General features: G+C 36.1%; 1 protein-coding gene across 1 annotated transcript in view; it reads left to right on the plus strand.

Moving 5' to 3' along the window:
- The window catches only part of LOC107451370 (dimethylglycine dehydrogenase, mitochondrial), a gene marked incomplete at its 5' end in the record, with an annotated part of 36,383 nt that extends 10,047 nt beyond the window's left edge, over positions 1-26,336 (plus strand). The window contains 15 exon segments of the mRNA XM_043051058.2: positions 1,121-1,280; positions 3,635-3,733; positions 5,066-5,230; positions 6,987-7,191; positions 8,246-8,355; positions 8,522-8,657; positions 9,933-10,131; positions 11,550-11,669; positions 12,861-13,015; positions 15,509-15,726; positions 17,168-17,298; positions 18,892-19,103; positions 20,847-21,004; positions 23,776-23,967; positions 25,932-26,336. Of these exon segments, the coding sequence (XP_042906992.1) occupies positions 1,121-1,280; positions 3,635-3,733; positions 5,066-5,230; positions 6,987-7,191; positions 8,246-8,355; positions 8,522-8,657; positions 9,933-10,131; positions 11,550-11,669; positions 12,861-13,015; positions 15,509-15,726; positions 17,168-17,298; positions 18,892-19,103; positions 20,847-21,004; positions 23,776-23,967; positions 25,932-26,132 (2,461 nt within the window). The 3' untranslated portion in view covers positions 26,133-26,336.
- Between the last annotated feature and the right edge of the window lie 231 nt (positions 26,337-26,567).

The raw sequence follows: 26,567 nt of genomic DNA on the forward strand, positions 1-26,567 counted from the left end.
ACCATCTCTGGGGACCCATCTCCCAGTTTAAAGAGATCTCTAATTCTTGTTAATTGGACGGAGAAACCACCTGCCTCTGGACAATTTGGTTGAAATAGTGTTTGAAGGGACACTTTCCTCCTTTAATTTAAACCCCGTTTTAGATGTTTAGCTTACCACATATTAGTGTAAACCTTATTTATTATTGTTCAAAATAGTTATTATACTTTCCGTATACAGTTTATTATTTTTTTATTTGTCACCACATAACTAAGTTTTGAAAACTTGATTTTCAAATCATTAAATTTAATCTAAAATAAAACCCCTCATTGTATTTTATTTTATAAACCGTCGTTGAACAGCCGACCCAACATTTTGGGTTTAGGACTACTAATATTCAACTCCGTCACCTTGTCATTTTGAACTCAATCCAGAAGACAAGGAAACTCCTGAATCAAGTATTGGGAGAAATTTGTCTTCGTGGAGGACTTTTTGATGAAACTAATCCATATTCGCACTACATGGAGAGAAAAACCACGAAAGCCTCCCACGGTTAGTCTGTCGGCAAGGGGACTCTAACCCATGATCCGACTACCACTGTGGATATTTTACGTCGGCACTGTGGTTGGTGCAAGCCGGGTCCGGAATCGACGCTGGCTGGAATTCGAACTCTATTCACCTTTTTCGAAGGCGAGCTCTATCCCCATGGCCAGTGTTTCCCAAAGTGTGGTACGCGTACCCCCAGGGGTACGGGAACAGTTTAGTAGGGTACGCGTTCTTATGCGAAATACCTTGCAAGAAACAAAAATTCAAAAAAATTTTATTTAAAAACAAACGTAGCCATGAAAATTTACGATTACGTATTTTTATATTGGCTAATTTTGCGAAGTTAACAGTTGATAATTAGTCGTGTCAACAGCCAATTGTGATTTTTAACTTTTGTGAATTTCTTTATAGTAAAAAATACATTCATGTTTTCATTAGTGATACACGGCGTTACTAAAAATTTAGAAAGGGTACACAAAAGTCATAAGTTTGATCAACACTGTCCTAGGCCATCACTGCTCCCAGACAACGTATTGCATTAATTTAAGTAAAGTGTTGAGCTTTGTATTAAGATTATTCTTGATTTTTCTTTTAGTTCAGCTGCTGAAAAAGCATGTCCTGAAAATGCTAGTATTGTGATTGTGGGGGGAGGAGCTGTGGGCACAAGCATAGCCTATCATCTCTCCAAACTTGGAATGAAAAATGTTCTTCTTTTGGAGAAGTCAGAACTTACTGCGGGGTCCACATGGCATGCGGTATGTACTCTGCACGATTTAAAAACTTATTTATTAAATAAAAATAACTATACAAAAAGAGTCCACCCAAAATTATAAGGAAAATTGATCATAATTAATATGGAGTATGTCACAAAACTAAACAATAATACAAGCAGATAAATTACGAAGGAAATGCATACTAACCATATTAGAACATATTTCTGTGGTGATGTATTTAAAACAACTAATTGAATTATTACATCATCCGCATTTATTAAAGAAACTGTTTTGCAATAAGATGTTTTTTTATTTTATTAATTTGCAGTTTTTAATCCCGATTATTACTATGTTTAAGCAGAATATATAGTATAATTTATCAATCATTTTATAATTTATTGCCAGCAATATTAAAAATGGCAAAACAATGCTGCAGAAAAGCGTCAAAGTAACATTAAAAAAGAAAAAAACAAATTTGAAAGTTTCATAATAAAAAAAAATGGTGATTGCCTGAAGGCGATCACAGGTTACCCGTTGGTAAATGGTTGTGATCTAATTTTTTATTTTTTTTACAAGAAACTTTGTTATGTTTTCATCTTGGACATCTTTAACTGTTAATCCTGAACTGCTCGGTACACAATTTCGCAGACATATTTAAATGCAGCTCAATCACATTCTATGTGAATTCTTTTGATGACTGAATAGACATTGAACAGCCAATCGAGATCGGTATTAAAATTTTCGGATGGTTACAATAGTGTTTGATGGAGATTGTAAGCTGCATCATACACTGCATTCACAAGTTCATACATGGAATATGATTTGAAAGCTAGGCTTTTTTACAATTTTACATGAATAGTGAATGAATCATTTATATTGCGTGGAAGACAGTCTGCGGTCTTGTGCAAGTTGTTGGGTACGTTGACAATGGATCTTTTTATTCATAACAAGTGATCAACATCCAGTTCTCGTATTTACATGAAAGAGGTTCGGAGAGTCACCTTTCGTTCATCGGTAAGGTTCAATTCTCTCAACTATTTTGGTACTTTTGTGATGGAATCATTTCGCTTTTCCGTTTATGTTTAACACTTTAGGTATTCCCGTCTACGTTCTTTGGCTTTTTCAGCCTCGGTAAGTTTAGGCCTTGGCATTGTTTTTTTTCTTGCTTCAACTCTAACTTTTGGGACTGTGTTAATCAGTTCGGACCCTCTTTATTTGTAATATTCACCTGAATTAGTATTGAAAACGACCCAGTTTGAAATGTAGGTTAGAATTTCTGATTCTTAATTAAAACAATGAAAGCAAAAATATCGCTCAAATGATGAAATTCTCTTTTATTCACAATTCAAGAAGTATTTATGGGATCTCTCTGGTCCCATATCTCAAAAATAAACTCATCAACTGAATGCATAGCAAAATTAAAAGTGAAAAAAAGAATTCTAAAAAAATTATCAAACAGCAGCGATCGCCATAGCAACGCATGCGCACTGTTTACTATTACTCTTAATTATTGTAGTTGAAAAGTGAGGACGCCACAAAATCCAAATCAAGATCCATTTTGCCAATTAAAATAAAACAACACAATCCATCCTCAGATAATTTATCCATTGAAATAAATCATTCTTTAATAGTTCATAATCATATATGATAAAACATTACATTCCCTCACAGGATAATGAATATTGTTTGCTCATTAAAACATCACTCAATGGTTGTCAATTATAATAGTAAAACGTCATATTTCATTACATATATTTCATTACATATATTTCATTATGTATGTTGTAGGAGCATTATTGAGAAACTTGCATTGGGTTTAGAATAGCTCTTCGTAAATAGTTAGTTATTCATAAGATTATGGACTTAATTGGTTAATCAAAACCAAATATCACATGAAGGTAAAGCATATTACTGTAACACCACATCTTCGATCGTAAATAGCTGGATTTTTGTTAGTCCAATAATATGATAATTTGTCATCAAGAGAACGTTCCTCAGCATGAAATGATGGAAGTGTGTTGATCCATTTAAACCCGTGAACAGATATTGTAAATTGTTGTGACACAACAGAAGTTTTACTAAAACTTATATAAACTTTCAAAAAGTTAAAACCAAGAATTTTCACTTGAGGAACTTCTTAAATACTTCTGCACTTTTGTCGGAGACTCTTATAAATCGGGAACTATCCAATCATGTTCCAGTTAATAAAGAATTTATTTATAAAGTAATTGTATACATTTTTACATAAAAAAAAAGTATGTTCTCTTTTTTCTTACGATTTCTTTACTTTCGATTCAATTGTATTTCTAAACGTCATGAAAATAATTACTAAAATAGTGTTACAATTAATATTTTCATTCAACAGAAATAATTTGTGCTTTTTCTGTTGTTTTCAGGCTGGTTTAGCAGCTCTATATCATCCAGGCATCAATATGAAGAGAATTCACTATTACAGCATTAATTTGTTTTCGCAATTAGAAGAAGAAACAAAACAGGTAGACTTTTCAATTTCTCAGCTGATTTATCTATTATTAATTCACCATAATGGTTAAGTCTATAGAGTGATTATAAAACAACTATGCAGACATATGACTATGAATCGTAACATATGACTCGTGAGCAAACCGTACTTGAGAACGGAATAACATTTGGCATACAGTTATTATGAGGTAAGCGTTCAAGAAGAGTATTAGAAACGATTATCACTCGGTGAAGATCACAGAATTTTAAAATTACTTTTTATCGAAACGTGATCTTCACCTTAAAAAAAGTTAAAATAGAGATAAATATACAATTTTATCTTACGAGGGTGGTTTTTTGAGTAAGGGCCGTTTTGTTGTGTACACATATAGGTAACGAATGTGTCGCAACGAGTGATTGTGTCGTGTCCCGGCATTCTTTTTATTTTATTTTATATCCGTAGTTGAACAGCCGACCCAGTTTTGGGGTTTACGCCTACTAATGTTCAACTCCGTAACCTAGTAATCTTGAACCAATCCAGAAGAACTCCTGGATCGGTACCCCCAGATGTATGATATTTCTTATGGGAACATGGAGGCCTTTGTGATTGGACAGATTTAACGTGCATCAGNATTAGCCTTGTTATTTTGAACCAATCTAGAAGACAAGGTGATTCCTGGATCAGTACCCCCAGGGATATTGATTTGTTATGGGAACATGGAGGACTTTGCGACTCGTCAGATTTGACGTGCATCAGTCACCATTTACTACACGGGGAGTCTTCGGCCGGTGGGGATCGAACCCACGACCTCTTGGATATGGGCTCAGTGCCCTACCAACCAGACTATCTCGGCCCCGGCATTCTTTGGGAACAAGTGTGCTCAGTTGCAGGTAAACTGTACGGTCAGTTCTGTGTCTTTAAAATGTTCAGATTTAACAAATCGCCCCCACGCCTGTCATACGGTCAGTTTTAGTCAGCAAAAAAACCTGTTTGCTGCATACTTTCACTGGCAGATTTGTGAAGTAGCAAAATTCCCTGCCATGCTAATAAACTCAAAATTTTATAAAATGAGCGTTTTACGTTATGTAATGTAATTTTGTGCAAAGTCACATCGTTGATTGGAATTTAATATGAAAGTTAGATTTCTACTATAAAAGTCAAAGCAAAAAACAAAGCATTGTAAATTTCTTACGTTTGCATGGGAGGGTTTGTGATTTGCTTATTTTTTGCTAATAAGTGGGGAGGGGAGTTTAAAATGCCTACGTAATATTTAAACGGCTCCAAACAATCCATTTTTGCTAAGATTTGTGATAAAACAGCTGCTGACGAGAGTTTTTGTAATTGCAACTGAATTATTTATTTGAAGCTTTTGAGTTACCATCGACCGGGAAGTATACGCCTGGCAACTAACGAAGAACGAATGAAGGAATTCAGATACCAGATGCAGAGGCAAGGATGGCAGAAGGCACCACAGAAACTTATTAATCCTGATGAAATTTATCAGCTGTGTCCTTTTCTGAATATGGAAGGCGTAAGTTCTTTTTTATATTCTCAAATATGCCATTCCTAAGTTCTATATTTTATGAAAATAATTTTTTAAAGCTTTTTTTTTAGCCTTTAATTAATATTTTTTATTATGTTTATATAAGAGTAATTCTGTCTGCGATTTGCTCTAAAAAAAGAACATATATTCATAAAATTAAACGTTAATGGTTGGTTTTATTGCAAAAATGAATTCGACTAATTATTTTTTTCCACTGAAACCGTTTGATTGAATTTATTTTATAACAGTCATTGAACAACCGACCCAATTTTGGGGTTTACGGCTACTAATGCTCAACTTGTGATTTTGAACCAATCCAGAAGACAAGGAAACTCCTGGATCAGTACCCCCAGAGGTATGATTTGTTATGGGAACATGGAGGACTTTGTGACTCGACTGACTTAACATTCATCAGTCACCATTTACTACACGGGGAGTCTTCGGTCGGCATGGACACCAACCAGGCTATCCTGGCCTCATTTGATCGATTTCGATAAAATCGAATGTCCATCATACGCGTACAGCAATCCATTTCTTTGAATGTACCTCTTAAGCTACGCCCATTTCTACAAACACACATTTGTTAATTTTTTTAAGTATGCATTTTGATCTGCATCAAAAATAAAAGTTAATTATTTTCCTATGATTTAAAACAAAAATAAAAACTAGAAAACAGCAGTACAGATCAGATTCATTAGCTGACAACCAGAAATATTTGCTGCTCCTTATTATCTAATTATATTATCGGATTGATTTGGGAGTTTCTATGGATTTCATTAGATGATTGAATATACTGGGTGTTTCTACTGATGTTATTGGATGACTGGATTGTCTCACCTTCCTCTAACATAATTAACAAACCTGATTGCGAAATCAGGTCCGTCATGGAAATATAGATTTAACAAAATCAGAATAAAGCAAAACAACTATAAATCTATAAACAAAAACATTTTTCAAAGAGACAGTTGAAAAGTAACGAGACAAACACGTATAAAGGGATTTAAATAGTAAAGGAACAATAAGCTTGAACAGGATAATAATAAAAGAAACAGTTGTTATTAGAATTCGTGGTTCCCCAGGCCGTAATATGTAGAATTTCAATTAGAATAGAATTCCAACTATTGGGAAAATTGGCTTGCTAGAGAGATCATTGACTAAATTATTGAAAATTTTCAAAATCTGGAATGATTCCCTGAAATCAAGATCGATAAATAAAGAGCAGTATCGACTGGTATGCTCAAAACTATGATTAGAATTACAATTATGTAGGGATAGAAGACCATTTAATATTTTGAGTTTGGGCATATCTTTCATGGTCTTTAAATAAATGTTTAAGGGTATGTTTAATTCCCTAGAAATTTGAGAAGTAATCCATTATTTATATCAGGAGTATTGATCAAATTTCTTATCAAATTGTTTCTCTTCCTCTATTGGTTAAACCAGTTTGCACGTATTTGTCTCGTTGCATTTCTACTGCCATTGAATGTTTAGACACTGAGGATTCTAGTTGATAGAACTGATGTGTTAATATGCCCATTTCTGTATCTTTATTTGAGCCTTATTCGCTTTTTTTTTTATTTATTCTTAAGTAGCACCGTGTATACCCTATTCTCATTCGAATAAAAAAGCACACTCTGGGAAATCCATTCAAACCATTGGAAGACATTGTTGTATAGAAGAACACGAAAACTGTAATTGAGTCATTTTAAGTCATAATTGTATCTAATTATTTTTGTTTCTCTAGATTCTAGGTGGATTGTATAATCCAGCAGATGGCCACATTGATCCTTACTCACTAACCATGGCATATGCTGCCGGTGCTCGGAAGTACGGTAGTACCTTGAGTACTGATACACCAGTCACTGGAATGAAATTACGAGCTGATAGCAGGTGGGAAGTGGAAACAACCAAAGGAACCATTATCGCCGACAAGGTTGTCAATGCTGCTGGTGAGAGATTTAATAATAGACAGTAATGCATAGTTCGATCATTTCTGATAATAAAAATCTATCTAAATGAATCTAAGTTTTGAGTTCCAAATAGGAACCAGTCAAATTATGAGCTCCAAAGAATATTAGTACAAAAATCAATGATTCCAAAAGCCTACTAATTAATCAAAGTTCCAAAAAGTACTAATGAATGAATAATTGAGTTCCAAATGGTCAGTAATCTATCACAGTTCCAAAAAGTACTAATTAAGGAATAATTGAATTCCAAACGTTCAGTAATCTATCATAGTTCCAAAATGGTACTAATATATCATGATTGGCTCATAAAACGTTCTAATCTATCAAAAATTATAAGTTCCAAACTTTTACTAGCCTATTAATTAATAAGTTCCAAACACTTACTAGGCTGATTAATGAAGTTTAGGAACGTACGAAGTCTATCAATCAATAAATTCCAAGACCTTGCTAGTCAATCGTGGTTAGCTCGTAAAGGGTACTAGACTCTCATGATAAGTTTTAAAAGCATAATAATCCGCCACGAATTATAAATTCCAAACTTTCAGCAGTCTATTAATCAATTAGTTACAAGCGCGTGCAAATTTGTTAATAAGTTACTTGCAAAAGACCGAGAGAGCTGAATTAGTGTCACCAGATTTGGAGAGCTGGTGGGGAGAGCTGTAATAAGTTCACCATGTTTTTGAGCGTTTGTCGTGAGATCTGTATTAAGTTCACGACTGTGTGTGTGGTCTCTCCTGTGTTGCTATTTGCAGTCGAGTGTGTGCATGATACCGTTGTGTGTAAATTAGAATGATAAGCAACAGCGCGGTGAGCAGGATGACGCAGTCACAAATATCAAGTTCAATGTGGATCCTGCACAATGTGGGGACAGTAGAAATCGGCAATACCAAACTTCATCTATCGAAAGATACCCAACGATTGAATCGAAGTGAGCATATGTCTTATATACTTGTGAATTGATGTTTTATAATCGTAGTGGTAGTAACACCACGCATTAATATCGTAAGACTTGCATGAGACAATTTTCTCTTTTAAGGTTTCTGGGCTCACGAAATCGGAAGACTATCTGGTGTGGAACTACCTCTTGTGCCCGTACAGCATCAGTACATGGTAACGAAACCCATTCAGCAAATCCAAGATCTCAAAGTAAGACGTCCATTATCTATTAAAATCTAAACCTTAAAAAAGAAATTAATAATAATATTTTTTTTAATGTATGGATGATTGTCCAATGGTAAACAATATCAAATCTTATACTCAATATATTACTTTTATATTGTTATGCATAAAAAACTTCTCATCTTTTTTGAAGCAAGAGCCACCAGTCTTGAGACACTTGGAGGGTTCTTTCTACATGAGAGCTGAAAGAGGTGGACTGCTTGTCGGCCCCTACGAATACTCCCACAAGATGAAAATAATGGAAGACTGGCATACACAAGTTCCTAAAGGTACTTCCTCTTCTCCCTGTCCTTCCTATTTTCTACTACTTCCTCTTCTACTACTTTCTCTACATCTACTTCCTCTTCTACTATTTTCTCTTCGTCATTTTAGACACACTTTACTTCCGCTTTTCTCTTATCATCTACTCTCTGCCCTCCTTATTTCAGAATAAATTTCCCCAATGCGGATACAGACTAACTGAAAATTATGTTTTCAACTTTGACTTGTGTCCAGGTAATGTTGCTTGCATGGCCAAGCAACAATCTATTCTGTTCAATTTTGTTTTCTAACCGGTATTGGTTACCACTTCATTATTTATGTGTAGTTTGTTATCAACGCGTATGATCTACAACGTGAATACTACTCGGGGAATTCTGTGAAATAATTCTCTGTCCAGTGAAAATCTTATAAAACTCTTTTTCCGTTACTAGACAAACGACAAAACAGTAAACACTCTTCGCACTGTCTTAGAAAAAACTTTATTAAAAAAATTTCCCATTCAAAGAATCAAATTTATTCCTAATTATTCTTAATTCTCAGTCAACTGTAACAAAAATTAAGGGACAGAATAAATAAACTATTTTACTAAATTCTTATGGATGGTTGATTGAATATAAACAATAACAAGCCACCTAAAACCGGAAGCAAATTAGAAAACTTCCGGTGTAATCCTCCGCTTATGTTAGGCTTGCGAGGCATTGTGTGAACAGGCTTATTATTCCAGGAAGTTTTATTATTGTAATTCGTGATTAAATTCACTCAAAATTTTACCATTCATAAGAGTTTCCTGCAATTTACAAATTCTAATTGTCAGCATGAAACAAATTTAAGAAAATTAATATCGAAACATATATAAAGCGTAAGGTTTGCCATATTGTGAGTATTATCCCTTAAATGGCTATACTTGTGTAAAATATCACAGTTTGATAATTTTTGGGTTGCATCAAAGCATGTGTGCGAACTCTTCCGAATTCGTTTACTGTATTGTTTCTTTGAAATTTAAATAGAAAGAATGCGTTATATTGTAAGCACTATTAGTATAACGATATTGGATGGAGCGCTTTTTTAAATTTAGACGTAAAAATCAGTTGGAAGTAGTAAACCGGAAGTCTTACGACGAATTTTAACCTCTAGCGCCATCTGTGTTTAGCTTTACACGGTAGATAGTATACAGATTACCTTGAAAATTTGAGAAAGGAATCAATTTTACGGATCGTCCTACGTAATCTGTAGAGAAACTGATTTTTGCACTTTTGTGGTAACATAAACCCTTTCTTTTGTAGGTTTCGGTAAAGAGCTTTACCAACCTGATCTCGATAGACTGTCAGATCATTTAGAAGTTGCAATGGATTTGGTACCACTGATACGAGACACTAGCATCCAGACAGTTGTCAATGGTCCTATCATGTACACACCCGATCTTTTGCCTCTGCTAGGTCCATTCTATGGACTGCCAAACATGTGGATGGCCGTAGGTTTTGGGTAATTTGAATTCAATGTATAACTCATAGACGTTCTAACTGATCTTATACACTGTATAAAAGATATTAGCTTGGATAACTTTTATTCTACTGATTGGATTTCCTCAGTGTCTGGCATTTGGTGATTTAAAAACTTCATTCCCTTCCAAATATTGAAGTATTCGAAAAGATTTGAATTTAATAATCTACTTTCATTAAAATAAAATAAAATCTTTGCATATTATTAGAACGGAGTTATATAACAAGAAGTGCATTCAAGGTGCTTCTCCCTTTAAAAAATTTTAAAGAGAAACGATAGAAGATAGAAATGCACGACTTGCTGTGTTCTTAAGGAAACCATGCATAATAATATTCACCAAGTTTCAAAATTTGTCATAAATATTCCCGAAAGAGAGCGCTGATGACTGAGACAAGTCATAAAAACAACGTTCGTAAAACAATCATCATTTACAGCAATGATGTGCTTTTATACTTGAAAAAAAAAACACCATTTAAGCTGAAATGGTCCAACATGACACAGGTTTTTCCACCCAACTGTTGAAAAACTTTATACCTAATTTCAATATGTGGGAAAATAAATATTTTTTTCCTAAAGTGAACAGTACGATCGTTGTAAAATGCGAAGAAGATAAAGTGATATTTTTAATGTAGTTTTTAATTTTAGGTAGAGCTATGCTTTTGGAAGCTCATTTATAAATCATCCTTCCCGATCTCAAGATTCGAATACGCCATCTGGACAGAAGACCAGTTCCATGTCTTGACCCTAACATCTCCCCCTTTGCTCAGATGAATGGGAATCTTTTGCAAAATTTTCGCCTGCCATAATATTTTTCGCATTTAATTGTCAAAAATATATTGTAAAATTTCCAAGACGTTTTCTTTAAGAACAATGTTTAGTGCAGTTTTGAGTTCCATATTCGCGATCGCAACACCCGAATATGCCACTTGGGAAGATGTATTATGATATTTTCCACTTTTTTTAATATTTTCTGGTATTTAATTATCCCAAATATTTTTTTAAATTTTCATGGCGCTTTCCTCTGGAACTAAGTTCAGTATAGTTTTCAGTTCTATAGTTTCCTGACTGAAAAGTTTTTAATCTATTTGAAAAACTTAGACAGAAACTAACGTACTTCCTTCTCCTATGATCCTCCACACGCTAATGGAGAAAGCACGCGAAGTGTTGCCATAGGTAGAAAGTTCTGCTCTAAGTCACATCTAGTCCATTTAGATCGCCAATAGTTTCCCAACTAAAAAAAATTATCTGTTTGAAAATTAAGACAGAAACTACCGATTTCCTGCTCTTATGACATCCACACGCTAATGGTGAAAACATGCGAAGCATAGGAAAAGACTTCTGCTTGGCGCCATCTGTAGTCCATTTCAATCACCAATATAAAGAATTCAATTCTTTTTCAGATACGGAATAATACATTCTGGAGGGGCAGGTAGATATCTCGCCGAATGGCTACTGAAAGGAGAACCACCCTACGATTTAATAGAGACAGATCCAAACAGATTCGGAAAGTGGACCACAAAGTAAGTGTATGCTTTTTTGCTTTATATCCATATTTTGGTGAATATTCTGTTAAGCCAATAACATTCTTATAGTTGGCTAAAATTTCATTGATATGTGTGAGTCAGGTTAATTGTATTTGCGATGTTATGCCACAGTCCCTGTATCTAACTTATCTAGACAGTTACGACATATGAGTAACAACCTGTGATTGGCTAAAAGCTAAAATGAATCTAAAAAATAATGAAGCAAACACTTCCTCAAAGACCTTCATCATCGAAGACGGCGACGATGTATTTTGATTCTGCTAAATCTAAAAAAAATTATAAATTGTATTTTCTTTCTTTGGTTTAAGATAATTTTAAACATTCTGTAGGTTGTCTAAGCATGGAACTCCTCCCGCCACAAAGTCTGAGGCCGTCTGGTGCTATTGAAACAAGAATGGCGCATTTTATGGAGGGTGGCTTCACTCTAGGACTCACACAGTAGATCAAAGAAAGAGATACCTTTCTCTCGTTGACCCGAATACTCCAAAACAGTGACCCCTCACCCCTTACTTGAAATAGTCATACCTCGTTACCATAGTCACAGCCACAGGTCCAGACGAATGTCTGGGGGAGTTCTTATTTGAGACAAACTATAGGTATGATTCAAACGCGAAAAAAATCGTACGAATTTTTGTTTATAAAATTTCTGAAAGCTCATGAGTCATTAAGCAATTTAAGGAAATGAATATCACGACGTTTAGTTTGCATTAGTTAGAAGTTATAGTTAGAAGTCTGCTATGTTTTGAATGTTATCGTCAGTTTTTTTTCATGATCCAGCTAGAGTTAAATGACTTTATAAATTGCATAGAAAGTTGTAATAACGATTAACGGTAAGTAAATCCTTTTTTAAGCTTAGGCGTAAAATAAAATAATTCAGAAGTAGTTACTTGGAAGTTTTATTACGAATTTCAGCCGCTAGTCACAGACGGTTACTACAGTTATCCAATCATTCTATACGTAGAGTTAGAAAAATAAGTCTGCGAACAACTGCACCAAGGTATGACAACTCAAGTACGTTCGATACAGTGATTCAAGGTCATGGTTATAGTTATTATCCATTGGCAAAATGGATGTTGCTTTGTGTTTGATAGCTTGTGCACCTTATTTTCCTTTCGGCGATCACAATTTTTTAAAACTTGTTTTGTTTTACATTTTTTGTTGTTGCAGAGAGTATGTGTTTTCAAAATCCCGAGAGACATATGGGATGAACAACAGTTATACTTATCCGAAAGAAGAGAGATCCGCTGGTCGCCCAACATCTCGTGTATCCGGTGCCTACAAGAGAATGGTTGAGAGAGGAGCTCAAATGTCCTTTCACTCTGGTAACACAATCTTCTGCACTTTCAATCTGGTAACACAATCTTTTGCACTTTCAATCTGGTGACACAATCTTTTGCACTTTCAATCTGGTGACACAATCTTCTGTACTTTCAATCTGGTAACACAATCTTCTGCACTTTCACTCTGATAACTCACAATCTTCGGCACTTTCTATCTACACACAATTAAAGTCTCTTAATTTTCGACCGGATTCACTTGAAGGAAAACTGATGAGTTTCTATTTACTGTCCTTGACCAAATTATTAGACGCATTATAAGATTCTATGTAGAATCTTAATTATCACGTGATAAACAGCTTTATTGTTTTTAAGCGACTGTTTGCACTTGCTTACGTTGGTGTATCAATGGGTTAAATTAAACGGTATATAATATACACCGAAGAGCCATTATATTATAACCACCCTCCATCTATAACAATGGGCTCGCCCAGGTCTTCATGGCTTCTCGCCCAGGAACAATGTTTTCATGGGGCACATTAGGACCCATAATCCTCATAGAACAATCCCTGACGTCTCTAAGCTACTTGAACATACTTGCAGACCAGGTTCACCCCATTCATGGCAACAGTTTTTTCTGCGGGGGATGGTGTTTGCGAACAGGATAATGCACCATGTCATAAGGGTCGAATCGTCGAGGAACATTCCAGTGACTTTCAAGTCATGTCTTGGCATTCAAATTCACCTGACCATAATCCAATAGAGCATTTGTGGTCCTACGTGGAAAACCAAATTCGTGCTGCCACGCTACCCCCTCGCAATGTGAGGGAATTGCAGAATCAGTTGGTGAGCGCTTGGTACCAGATACCTCAGACTACCTATCAGCACCTTGTGGAATCAATGCCACGGCGGGTGCTAGCAGTTTTGAGGGCTAAAGTTGGTCCTACATGTTATTAGCAGGGTGGTCATAATGTAATGGCTCTTCGGTGTAAATTTGACGATATATTACATAAACATACAATATTTATTATATCAGGTATTATATTAGTATATATTAATAATTAGACCAATTTATTAGACGCATTGTAGTTTTTAATAATTGCATGTTTTGCACGAGCTTATGTGCAATACTTTTATGTTTAAACATACATGTAATGGGTTGTTATTCAGGAGATTTTTAATATACTTCCCATTTGTATTTATTTTTAACGTATTGCATTACAATGTTAATCAATCGATACACGAACATAAACAAGTGCAAACCGGTTTCATCCGAGTAAAAACAATAAAGCTGTATAGAGTATCACCTGATAATTAAGATTTTACATAGAATCTTAGAGTGAGTCTGATAATTTGGCCAATGACTGTAGAAGATGACCAATCATCATCGCTTTAGTAAAAATATTCATTTTATGTTGTTTCCAATCCTAGCTAAACCGATTCCCGAAACTTGTTAAACTTATAAACACAGAAGAGGCTTTGAAAAGAAGCTTAAAATCAACACAGTTAATGCAAATGCATTCTGTCCCAGTGCATATGACTCGTATGGTGCAGTAGCAAAGCGTGATTTGTAAGTCTGCGGGCTCCTGAATCCCTCAATAAGCTGGGCCTTTTCTAGAGTATCGATCATGTACAGAAAGATAATTTATACACTTACCACATATCTCAATGAAAATGAGAAATTGTGAAGGTTCATTGTGAGTCCACTACCTCGTCACCACTAATTCCGAATTAAAATTGCGTAGACTGTTAATAGAAGAAAACGCTTTGAAAATGTGACTCCAATCCAACTTTAAGAAGTAAAGATAAGATTTTGAATAAAGACCAGGAAGCCGGAGCTTTGCCAATACCTCATAGAAAAGAGAAGGCCTTAGCACGGATTACCATAAACAAGAAATTTGATCCTTTAGTAATCCAAACATAATGACATCTTTCGTATTTTCCACCACTGCGCAACTTAGTAGTCCAAACGTAGTGACGTCTTTCTTCTTTTTTATCGACTGCGCAGTTTATGTTCGTCGCGTCGGACTACTAAATTGATCCATGCTGAGGCCTTCGTTCTTCTAGGAGGTGTTGGCTCAGCCCCCTGTTCGCTGCCGCTGATCAACTCAGATGATTGCTTCGCAATAATTGTTGTTCCTTGGCAGAAAACAGTTTTTATACTAAAGTTAAAATTATTCCCTTAACATGCATGTACTAAAAGGAATTCTGTTTACATACACTTCTTCCTCTACTTCCCACATCCAAATATTATTATCACTTTGACGTTTCGTCACGTCAAAGTAGTTTCACGAGTAAACAAATTCGCGTTTGAAGCCTTCTTTTCTAAGTATTAAGATATTCGTATTAATGAAATTGCGGCGTGACATCGTAATTGAGATTTTTCTTGCGCCATTTTCGAGATAGAAATACGGGAGATCTTCTACAATAAGATACCACTTTAATATAATAACTTTCTTTTTTCACCCACAGCCTCTATTACTGTGATATTTATTTATTTATTATTCTACAATTGAAATCCCTTATTTGATGTATTAGGTTGGGAGCAGCCTGCCTGGTTCGCATTGGATGGAGACATAAAAGAATACAAACCTAGTTTCAACAGAACAAACTGGTATCAACCGGTCGGCAGGGAATGCCGGTTGGTGATGAACAAAGTAGGAATCATAGATTTGACACCATTTGCGAAATTCCGAGTCTCCGGTGCTGATGCTGGCTTATTTCTGGACAAAATTCTAGCCAACAAGTTACCAAAGGTATTGACCTAAATAGGCATAGCATGTTTTTCCTAGATTATTTATGCCTTAAATTTGTATACATAATCCTGTTTTTTGAACACGGTGTAGAAACATTTCCTGGGTGAGTTTGAGGAAAGATCATTAGACAATACCAACCTTCTTCTATCAAAAGGTATCTCAAGATTGAATCAAGTTAGCATGTCTTATATATACTATGGATAGATGTTTAATAATGGTAGTGGTAGTTACGCCACAATACTCTTTCACCAGAATTATATCAGGGATAGAATTTGATGAACGGATATCACTAGCTACTGTATTTGTGAAAGACTGAGAGAGCTGAGTTAAGGTCACCGGGTTTCGACCTTTTAGCCATAACAGCTGTATTAAGTTCATGGTTGTGTGCATGATCATTCCTGTGTTGTTTTAGTAGTCGAGTCTGCGCAGTATCCCGTTGCGTATAAACGAGACTGAGAAGCAACGGCTGTAGGAGGAAGATGACGCAGTCACAAATAGCAAGTCAACTGTTTGTGGATCATCCATCGAAGTAGGCGTGATGACATTTAGTCAGCAAGTTACCAAGCATGTTTTACATACTAGTGGATAGATGTTTAATAATTGTAGTGGTAGTTACGCCACAATACTCTTTCACCAGAATTTTATCAGGGATAGAATTTGATGAACGGATATCACTAGCAACTGTATTTTTTATTCTAGACATGTTCTTTTATTTCTGCATATGAGAACAGACACAGTTAGTTAAGTAAATGGAAATAGCAAATTGCATTTGATTCAGTTTTTCTTTTATGAATACTTTTTAAAGTATTTAATGAATCCAAATAAATTCGACATCGACATATGACATCGTTCATTTGCATAAATCACTTGTTACATTTTATTAAATTAGTCTTTCTTTGTTGTTTAAAAGTTACCCGTTTATCAGGTTGCCGCGGGTGCAATAAATTTATTATAGTGAAAATAAATTTAAGTTGACGGATTTTCGAACTTTAAACTCACTTTATCGATTACAGTTCTGAAATCGAAGAAATCGCCTGAATAGTTACATCTGTATACCTAGCCACCACCATGTCAGGGATCTTAATGATTATGCTCAGGGTAAGCTGAAATAAGTAAGCTAGCCATGATATCGAAGAATCTTACTTTCTCCTCCATTCCAGTAAATTCATACTAAGATATTTTGCAATGAGGATAAGCCACAATTTTCCGTAACCATGGTAACGGCAGCGGGAAATTTGTGGAGAGTGGGAAAATCACGTACAATTTAGACGCTTATTCTGTCTTGCAGAAATTTTTTTAACATAGCTGTCTAGCCTTTGTTGCATGGCAGACATGTAAAGTGGTAGTCAAACTAGTCCCACACGCAGAAGATCATTTCTTGTGTACTTGTATTTTCCGATTTGTATGAAATGTAACTTAAAGTTGTTAATAATTGTTACAGATGGGTAAAACTAATATTTCCCACCTGTTGACTGAGAATGGAAAAGTGTATGCAGAGCTCACTGTTACTAGATTAGATGAAAACTTGTTTCTCTTGATCACTGGCTCTGGATCAGAAATACACGATCTCAGGTATGGATTACTTTCATTTTTTATTCTTTTTTTTCTACACACAAATATTTTATCCCCTTCATTAATTTCGACGTTAATTCGTCTACAAGATATTTTGAACTAAAAAACGATCACCTTAAGATAAAAATTATTTTTCAGATTGCATCTATATTCTTAAAAAAATGATCTGAAATCAATTTTAAACAAGAAATAAGAAAACTTACCAGCACAACTGCAACTTGTCCAATAAATACTAAAAATCCCATTCCTATTTTGAAAGGTGAAAAAAAAACATATAGCTTGCATGTTATTGATTGCAAAATTAGGTAGGTACTTTATTTACGTCGCACTAGAGCTGCACAATGGGCTATTGGCGATGATCTGGGAAACATCCCAGAGGATGATCTGAAGACATGCCATCGCGCTTTTGATCCTCTGCAGAGGGGATGGCTCCCCTGCTTTGGTAGCCCGACGGCCTGCGCTTGAAATCGAGCACTTTACGGTAGAACAGTTTAACGAGCCGATACTACGCACCCTCGGTCCCTACACAGGCTGATCAAAGCAGGCCCACTGACCGCAGCCAGTGATGCTTGACTTCGGTGTAATACTGGGAATCGTCTCTTAGAGATCAGACTACTGCGGGACTGCACAATTAGAGATAGTTTTCTATAGATAGAGGAATATATATATACTTAAGTAATGGATGCATATCCTGTTTGAGTAATCACGTATCGTATTTGAGATTCGAAATACACACTATAATGTAGAGTGGTATGAATACTGCGTGATTAATACAGCAGATTCTAATTTAACCATGATTATATCATCCAGCCGGGATCATCAAAGGATATAATGTGAATGGTGGAATATGCGAGTAGACAGCATTATTCTCAACCCTTCCTACCGTATTAAAGTTGTCCTTCAAATCATGAGTTTAATTTTTCTTCTTTGCATTCTTCTAGAAGCTGTAATCTTAAATAGAAAAAAACGTTTCCGCAGCAGGGTTTTGTGGATCATGGAAGTTAAAGTTCCACGATGACATTACCTACAACATTGGGGTTGGTGTTACGCACTGGCCCCTTTCACTTCCTCGTCGTCTTTGTTCGTTTGTCATACGTTCATTCATCCACAGATCGCAATTTTAACCTGAACCAGAGAACGATCAATCTCCAATTCAGTACCCTAGAGGTATAACTTGTTATGGGAGCATGGATGACTTTGTGACCCAACAGATTTAACGTGCATCAGTCACCATTAAATACACGGGGAATCTTCGGCCTGCTGGATTCGAACTCCCGTTCTCACGAACGGGAATGCAGGACTATGCCAACCAGGCTATCACGGCCTTTACTTTTTGGTAATCAGGATGTTCGAGTTCAGAGATACAAATAAGAATAAGATTGTCAAGTTTTTCGAGCTGAAAATACCTTTTACCCATCGAGTTTCTTTCACATTTCCGAATTCGCACCCGCGTAATTTTTACATTCACTGTCATTTTAGCATGCTCGTACTTCTTTGATGCGTGAAAACATTGATGTCCATTGGGAGTTGTTTCACCAAAACACAAAAGTTCACAGTTGGTTCATTTCACAGTTCTAAACATTTTGTTTGCAGGTACTTAGAAGAGAAAGCTCGAACCTGGAAGAGTGACGTCCGATTCGAGAATGTGACTGATGAGGTAGCCTGTTTGAGCGTAGCCGGTCCTCTCTCCAGACAAGTTCTGCAGAAGCTCACAAGTGTGAATATGGAAGATTTTCCATTCTTGGCGACGAGGGAGATGCAAATTGGTGGGATTCGAGTAACAGCAATAAGGATTTCATACACAGGTATGCATTTTAAAATCTGTGTGCACTATTAAAAATGGAAATTTAAATTCCTTGAAATGTTTTTATTTTTGACGAAACAGTTTCAAATTGTTGTTGTTGTTGTATTTCATTTACGTCGTACTAGAGCTGAACAATAGGCTATTGGGGACGGTCTGGGAAACATCCCTGAGGATGATCCGAAGACATGCTATCACAATTTTGATCCTCTGCAGAGGGGGTGGCACCCTCGCTTCTGTAGCCCGACGACCTGCACGCGAAGTCGAGCAATTTATGGTAGAACAGTTTAACGAGACTAATACAGCTCACCCTCGGTCCTTAAGCAGACTGATCCAAGTGGTCACCGCACACTGACCGCAGCCAATGATGCTCGACTTCTGTGATCTGCTGGGAACCGTGTCTTAACGATCAGTCCACTGTGGGACGAAACAGTTTCAAGAGAAATGCTTCGAATGTATATTTCGTCAGATTTAGGTAGGTAGGTATTTTGATTACGTCGCACTAGAGCTGCACAATGGGCTATTGGCGACAGTCTTGGGAACATCCTTGAGGATGATCCGAAGACATGCCATCGCCATTATGATCCTCTGTTTTTACAGCCCGACGACCTGCGAGCACTTTACGGTAGAACAGTTAAACGAGGACCGATACTGCGCACCCTCGGTTTATACACAGGCTGATCAAAGTAGTCACCCACCCGCTTTCTGAACGTAGTCAGTGGTGCTTTACTTCGGTGTTCTACTGGAAACCGTGTCTTTACGATCAGTCCATTGCGGGATGTCAGATTTAGGAAATTACGACTTCCGTTTGCTAATTTATATAAAATTCGTCAAAAACATTAGGCTTATGCAATATATTGTTTGACAAACTTTAGCAAAAAATGCAACATAAAATAAAAGGAGTATTAGCAATTGAGTACTCATATATTGCCAAGAATCAAACCTGTCGAATGATCATGTTCTTTATGGTCACCATCATACAACATTTTCCATTACGCGATAATGGTTTTTGATATGCCAGCAAACTTCCATCATTCCATGATGGAAAATGCTACTTCAATGCTATGATGGTTAACCATCAATAGAACCTTGACTCTCATAGACCAACAATCCATGAGGGTTCCAACTATACCTTTCCATAATGGTTTAATGGGAACTCTTGTTGGTTCTCATTAATATACCATGTGAACAATTTTTTTTTAAAGGTTGGATCATTATAAATCAGTCCGAATTCCTACATAGGGATCGATGGTGATTTTTCATGAACGTTCCAACATATGATTTCAAAGATACAATGATGGAAATTCGTGATGGTTCAACGTGAACAAACAATTAAAACAAGTTGCTCTTCTTATGTTGGACCATCACCGAATTCCTACATTGATGTGATGGTTACTTATGTTGGTTACTATAAAAAAATATAATGATTCGTGATGGAATTTTTGATGATTACCATCAAGATTACGTTGGTTCATCAATGGAAAACCATCCAAAAATGTGACTTGAGAAGGAATGCTTTTAGAATAACTGAGGTAATAAAAAGGAAGGAAGCGTTTAACATATCCTACGCTTATTTTGAATGGATAAAAATATACCATTTCTAAAAAGCATAATCTTTCAAATCTAAAAAGCATAATCAATCTAATCTTACATAGCCAACACAGTTTGGCTTTGTAAAATCTTTTAAGACATTCGCTGTCAAAAGATTGTTTGTACCTGCTGGGTTTTAATCTAATGTCTTTGACAGGTGAATTGGGATGGGAGTTGTACCACAATTCTGAAGATACTGCCCAACTATATGAATCCCTACTGGAATCTGGAGAGGAATTTGGGATCGGAGATTTCGGTACTTATGCCTTAAATTCATTGAGGTTGGAAAAAGGATTTCGGATGTGGGGAGCGGAGGTAAGATGCCTTCCATTGGTAGTGACAAATTTACTCTTTGCCTTGAATTTAATGAGCAGGCTAATTATAAAACAAGTAATATATACAAGGGGTGATCAAATGAAAAGGTACGAAACGACGTAAAAACGTAACAGTTAAATATTTACATATTCCGCCATGGGAGAACGTAGCGAGACATATCGGGATGCGATTGGAGTCTTTGACGGGGGTCGGAGCAAGCGCGGGCGCCCGCATGCGCAGGAGAGAGCAGAGGCTCTTATCAAAATCAGCGTCCAAATGATGCGGCAGTCCGTATGAGGAACAGAAACTCGAGCACAGAAAAACCATTAACTCCTATGTGTACTGTGAGACATTCCGACACCTACGCAGGTCCATCAAGAAGAAAAGACCAGGGGCTGCTCGCAGAGGGTGTGGTTCTGCTCCATGATCGCGTCCACACGTCTCAAGAGTCACACACATGGAACTAGCCAAGTTCAAGTGGGAGACGTTGGACCATCCGCCCTACAGTCCGGACATGTCATCCTGCGATTTCCATGTGTTTGGTCCACTGAAGAAAAGCCTAAAAGGGAAGCGCTTCAACTTGGACGACGTACTCAAGGACGCTGTGAAGGACTGGGTCTCGTCTCGGCCACAGGAATTCTGGGAACAAGGATTCCTGCGGCTTGTTCATTAGTGGGATCGTTGTGCTCAGGCCTATGGTGTATATTTTGAACAAAGTCTACATTTGTACCCACCATGTCGTTTCGTACCTTTTCATTTGATCACCCCTTGTATAAAAAAAAATTAAAGTCAAATCCTGCTTAGGTCAATAAAGAAACACTTAATTATAGTTACTTTTTATTAAATAATTAAAATTTTTCTCTCCCATATAAAACTAAAATAATTTCAAATTTAATTAATGAATTAATATTTTAAAAATCTGTTTTAACATCGAGTGTTATCCGCTACAAGTTTAAAAAAATATTTGAATTTAAGTAGATGAATAAAAAGTATTTTAACGATTGGAAATTTGAACAAGATATATCTATAGATATAAAAATCTCTTGTCACAGTTTTAGTGGTTAAACTCCTCCTAAACGGCTGGATCGATTTTGATGAAATTTTATATGTATATTCAGTAGGTATGAGAATAGGTTTATAACTAATTTTTTTTTCATTTTTTGGACAGATTTAACGTATATTTTAAATATATCTTTATTTAATCATATTCCAATCCAAACTAGACATAGAAACCTGATAAATCAAAAAGTAATATTCACGCACGTTGCAACNTTGATGAGCAATCTTCTTCAGATGTTCAAGAAAAATATGATAACAGTATTCTCGAACAAGCAAAAGAAATCTGAGGTTTCGAAATTCTTGACGAAGAAAATTTTGAAGATTGGTTTAAAAGTGATGCATGTGAGCCTGGCTTCCAGTATTTGACAGATGAAGACATCGTTATGTTGTTAAATCAAATAGTGATGATAGTAACTGATGCAAAAGATGTAGTAAATGAGGGAAATGCAATTTCTATTTCTGCTGCTCTGTGGAAATTTTATTAGATCATATGGGAGGATTTGATTACGGTGATATTACTGCGGTTCGTAAAACATGTGTAAAACATATGACGAAGACGCATTACACAATTTTTTAAAANCACAGCTGCAATTTATATAAATGCTTGCAATAAATAGGAGAAAATTATATTTTTATTTATTTAAAAGCGACGGTTAGTTTCAACGGAGAACGGGTGCATTGTTGGACAAGCCGTCCTCGGGGACGGGTAAAATTTCTGAGTTTTTTCGAGCCCTGAATGAAACTATTTGTTGGCACTTTAACTGATCTTCCTAGTTAACATGCTGATTAGCTAGATAATCAGTAGAATAAATGATTTCTTAACTTTAACGGCGACATTACAAACTCAGATACTCTGGCCGACAAAATTGGAAGACATTTTCCCAAACATACCAAAAAATACTGAATATAAATAAATGAAATTCGGTATGGATATAGCTTATTCCATGATAATAAAGTATGCAAAACAAAAATGAAAGTGCCATTCACTGGCAACACCTATTGCCAATAAATCCAATGTAGTCTGAACTTATGGATAAAAGATGACAATAAAAGTGAGGCTTGTACAGTGTGTTTTGCCTCTAGTATGGTGTATGGTCACCCCTGACAGACAGCATGCATGCTGTTAATAAGGGAGTTAAGGAGGACTTGTGGAACCCTCCCATTCTTCCACCAGAGCAATTTTTAACTCCAGAATGGTTCTGGGGGAAGGTTGGCGCATCGCAATGCTCTCCCAAGCATGTTCATTAGGATCCATTCGTTGAATATCCTCGCTTTCCAGATACTCATCAACCATGAGAGCCCTATGTGGTCGCACATTGTCGTCGATAAAAATGAACTCAGGTCCAACACCTCCCCTGAAAAGACGCACATAGGGCTCTAGGACCTCCTGCCTGTACATCTGGGCGTTCACGGAACCATTGTCAAACGCATGGGGCGGTGCGCGAGTATCTTGCATGATTCCTGCCCAAACCATGAGTCCTCAACTAGCATAATGGCCCCTTTCGATAATGTTGCTGGGATGGTATCGGGTTCCAGGTTCCCTCCATATCAATAACCGCCCAGAAATAGCGTCGTAGAAATGTGCGAAAATGCTTTCCATCTCTTAATATTGTCCACCAGTGTATTATCAATTTTAATCCTAATTCCTTGCGGTTTTAAATGAACTAAAAAAGTGGTCATCTCCATAGTAAATGATTCATTTTTAATTGCAGATGAATATGGATACAAATCCCTTTGAAGCGGGACTTCACAGTTTCATTGACATGAAGAAAAAAGATTTCATAGGAAAAGCTAGTTTGGAAAACATTTTACGAAATGGATTAGAAAAGAAGTTGGTCTACCTGAAAGTGGACACCGCGGACATTGATCCAGAGGGCAATGAAAGCGTCCATTGCTCTAACAAGGTAAGCCATTACCAAATCATAATCAAACCATTCAGTAAAATATTATAAACTTAATATTATACAAAGTGTCCCGTAAAACTTCTATGGGAGGTCGGGCACATGAGGTATAGCAAACCGACCACAAATATGATCTTGCGGGGAGTTTCCCTATTATGTTGGTGCACTTTATAACCTTTACTATTAGTTATTGAAGAGCCTTGATGGCTCAGGGGATAGAGCACTCACCTTCCGATAAGGTTAGCCAGGTTCGAATCTTAGCAATGGCTGGTAGATTCCGCATCCGGCTTGCACCGACCACAATGCTGACGTAAAATATCATCAGTGGTAGACGAATCATGGGTTAGAGTCCTCTTCTCGAGAAGAGAACTCTAACCCATGATTCGTCAGGCTAAGTGGTAGTTTTCTGTGTTTTTCCTCACCATGTAACGCAAATGCTGGTTAGTTCCATCAAAAATTTCTCCATGAAGGCGAATTTCTCTCAATACTTGATCCAGGAGTTCCCTTGTTTTCTAGATTGAATTCAAAATGACAAAGATACGGAGTTGTAGCCATAAACCTAAAAAAATTGGGTCGACTGTTCAACGACGGTTATAACATATTAGTTATGTTGTATAATACCTTAATATCATGTTTTCTGACTGCCGAAAATTGAATTTAAATAGCATCAGAAATCACTGTTCAAAGGTACACAAACAATACATTTATAATTGGGAAGCGCCCCTTGCAGCGCACGATGATATTTCCGATCTTTGTTGCTATGCAACTCTTAACTGCTTCCCTTACATATATTTTTGAAAAAAAAAAATTCAAAAAATTAACATATTTTTTTATTTAAGTAATAAGTATAAGAAACTAAAGCAAAACATAATATAGAAGTTTTAAGCTGAATTTTTATATGTTTTTATGGGTAAAAATTATTTAATTTACCTTCAGTTTACTATCCGGAGTAATCTCGGGCAAAAGAAAATAGTTAAATATTAGTCTTTGCATGTGATTTTTTAAAACAAGGAACAACACAAAATGAAAATTTCCAAACACTAGTGAAATGATATGCCATTTTTTAAAATTCTTTTTTTTTCTATGTAAATTCAGTAAACATCGTATAGGCAAGCGCATACGGTACCACAATCCAACGGCAAAACTCCCAAACAAAATTTGGCAAATTTCCAAACAGCAGATTATGATTTGTTTGCTTCCAGCCGAGTAAAAACGTGATAAAACAAAACAAACTGACAAATTCTGCTACACCCGAGTTTTCTCGAGATAATAAATATTTGCAATATGTACACACCCCCCCAGTTAACTCGGAATAATGAGGGAAGCGGTTAATGCGTATGATGTGCTCTACTTCCCTAGGATTTTGTATCAACATTTAAGGGTCACCTTGTAGATAGTTTGTCTAAAGTAAGAACTCCCCTAGCCATTCTTCTGGACCCACGGCGGTGACTATGGTAACGAGGTATATCTATTTCAAAGAGGGGTGTGGGGTCATTGTTTAGGACAGGTTTTGACTCGGGGTCGGTGAGAGTAAGGGAATCTTTTTCTTCGGTCTATCGCGTTAGCCCTAGACTGAAGAGAAACTATACCCTCCCTGACATGCGCTATTCTTGTTTCCATAACAGCAGACGGCCTCAGACTTTGTGGCGGGGGGAGTTCTTACCATAGACAAACTATACTACATAAATAGAATAGGCGTCTCAAGATTACCCTCTCACAAAGCATGCTTTTGGCAAATTTTGCATTACCCCCCCGGCAAGTTTATTCCGACTTCTTATTGAAAAGTACTGCTGTGGGGGAAAAAGAACAAGACTCACCGAAACCATAGTAACGGAAAGGGAGAAATGTGTGGAGAGTGGGAAAAATCACATAGCATTGAGACACCTATTCTACTTGCAAAGAGTATAATAATATTGAATTCATGGATTTTTGTCCATACAGGACTGAAACGCTTATTTTTATATTAGATTGTAGGCAATACAACATCAGGTTCATTTGGATACACTGTCGATCATAGTTTGGCTTTCGCCTATCTACCTCCGTTTTTAGCTGTTCCGGGAACAGAAGTCGAAGTGGAACTGCTTGGACAACTACACCCAGCAAAGGTATTAAAGAATCCCCCAGTGCAGATCGAATCACTCAGAAGGCATAAAACCCTTGTTTCATAACCCTTTGACTTACACGCTGATCAACTTATTCGGGTTGTTTTAAAGTAACCCAGTGTATTAAATGTGGTTGTATGTATAGAAGAGGATGAACAATTTTTACAAGCAACTTTCATCAAATGAAAAGTGAGAATTCACTTTGTTTCATGCATCTTTTTCAATGTTTTTTTTTCTGCTTTTTTTAAAAATAAAAATAGAATTTTATTAGTTTTTAGAATTTTATTAATGGGTAATATTTGAACAGTACATTATTTTATCAAAGACATGTTTTCTGTTTATTCTTTTTTAAAAAAAAGCAGCGTTGTAATAAAAACTTTTCTAAGACACTACAAGAAAAAAGTAATAAAACCTTTTTCATATAAAATCACTTTTTTTTTTATTTAAGTAACAACTAATTAGGTTTCTGCAACTGAACCATAATCAGTGGATATATATATA

The sequence above is a fragment of the Parasteatoda tepidariorum genome, chromosome 9 (assembly GCF_043381705.1).
Source record: "Parasteatoda tepidariorum isolate YZ-2023 chromosome 9, CAS_Ptep_4.0, whole genome shotgun sequence".
NCBI lineage: Eukaryota > Metazoa > Arthropoda > Arachnida > Araneae > Theridiidae > Parasteatoda > Parasteatoda tepidariorum.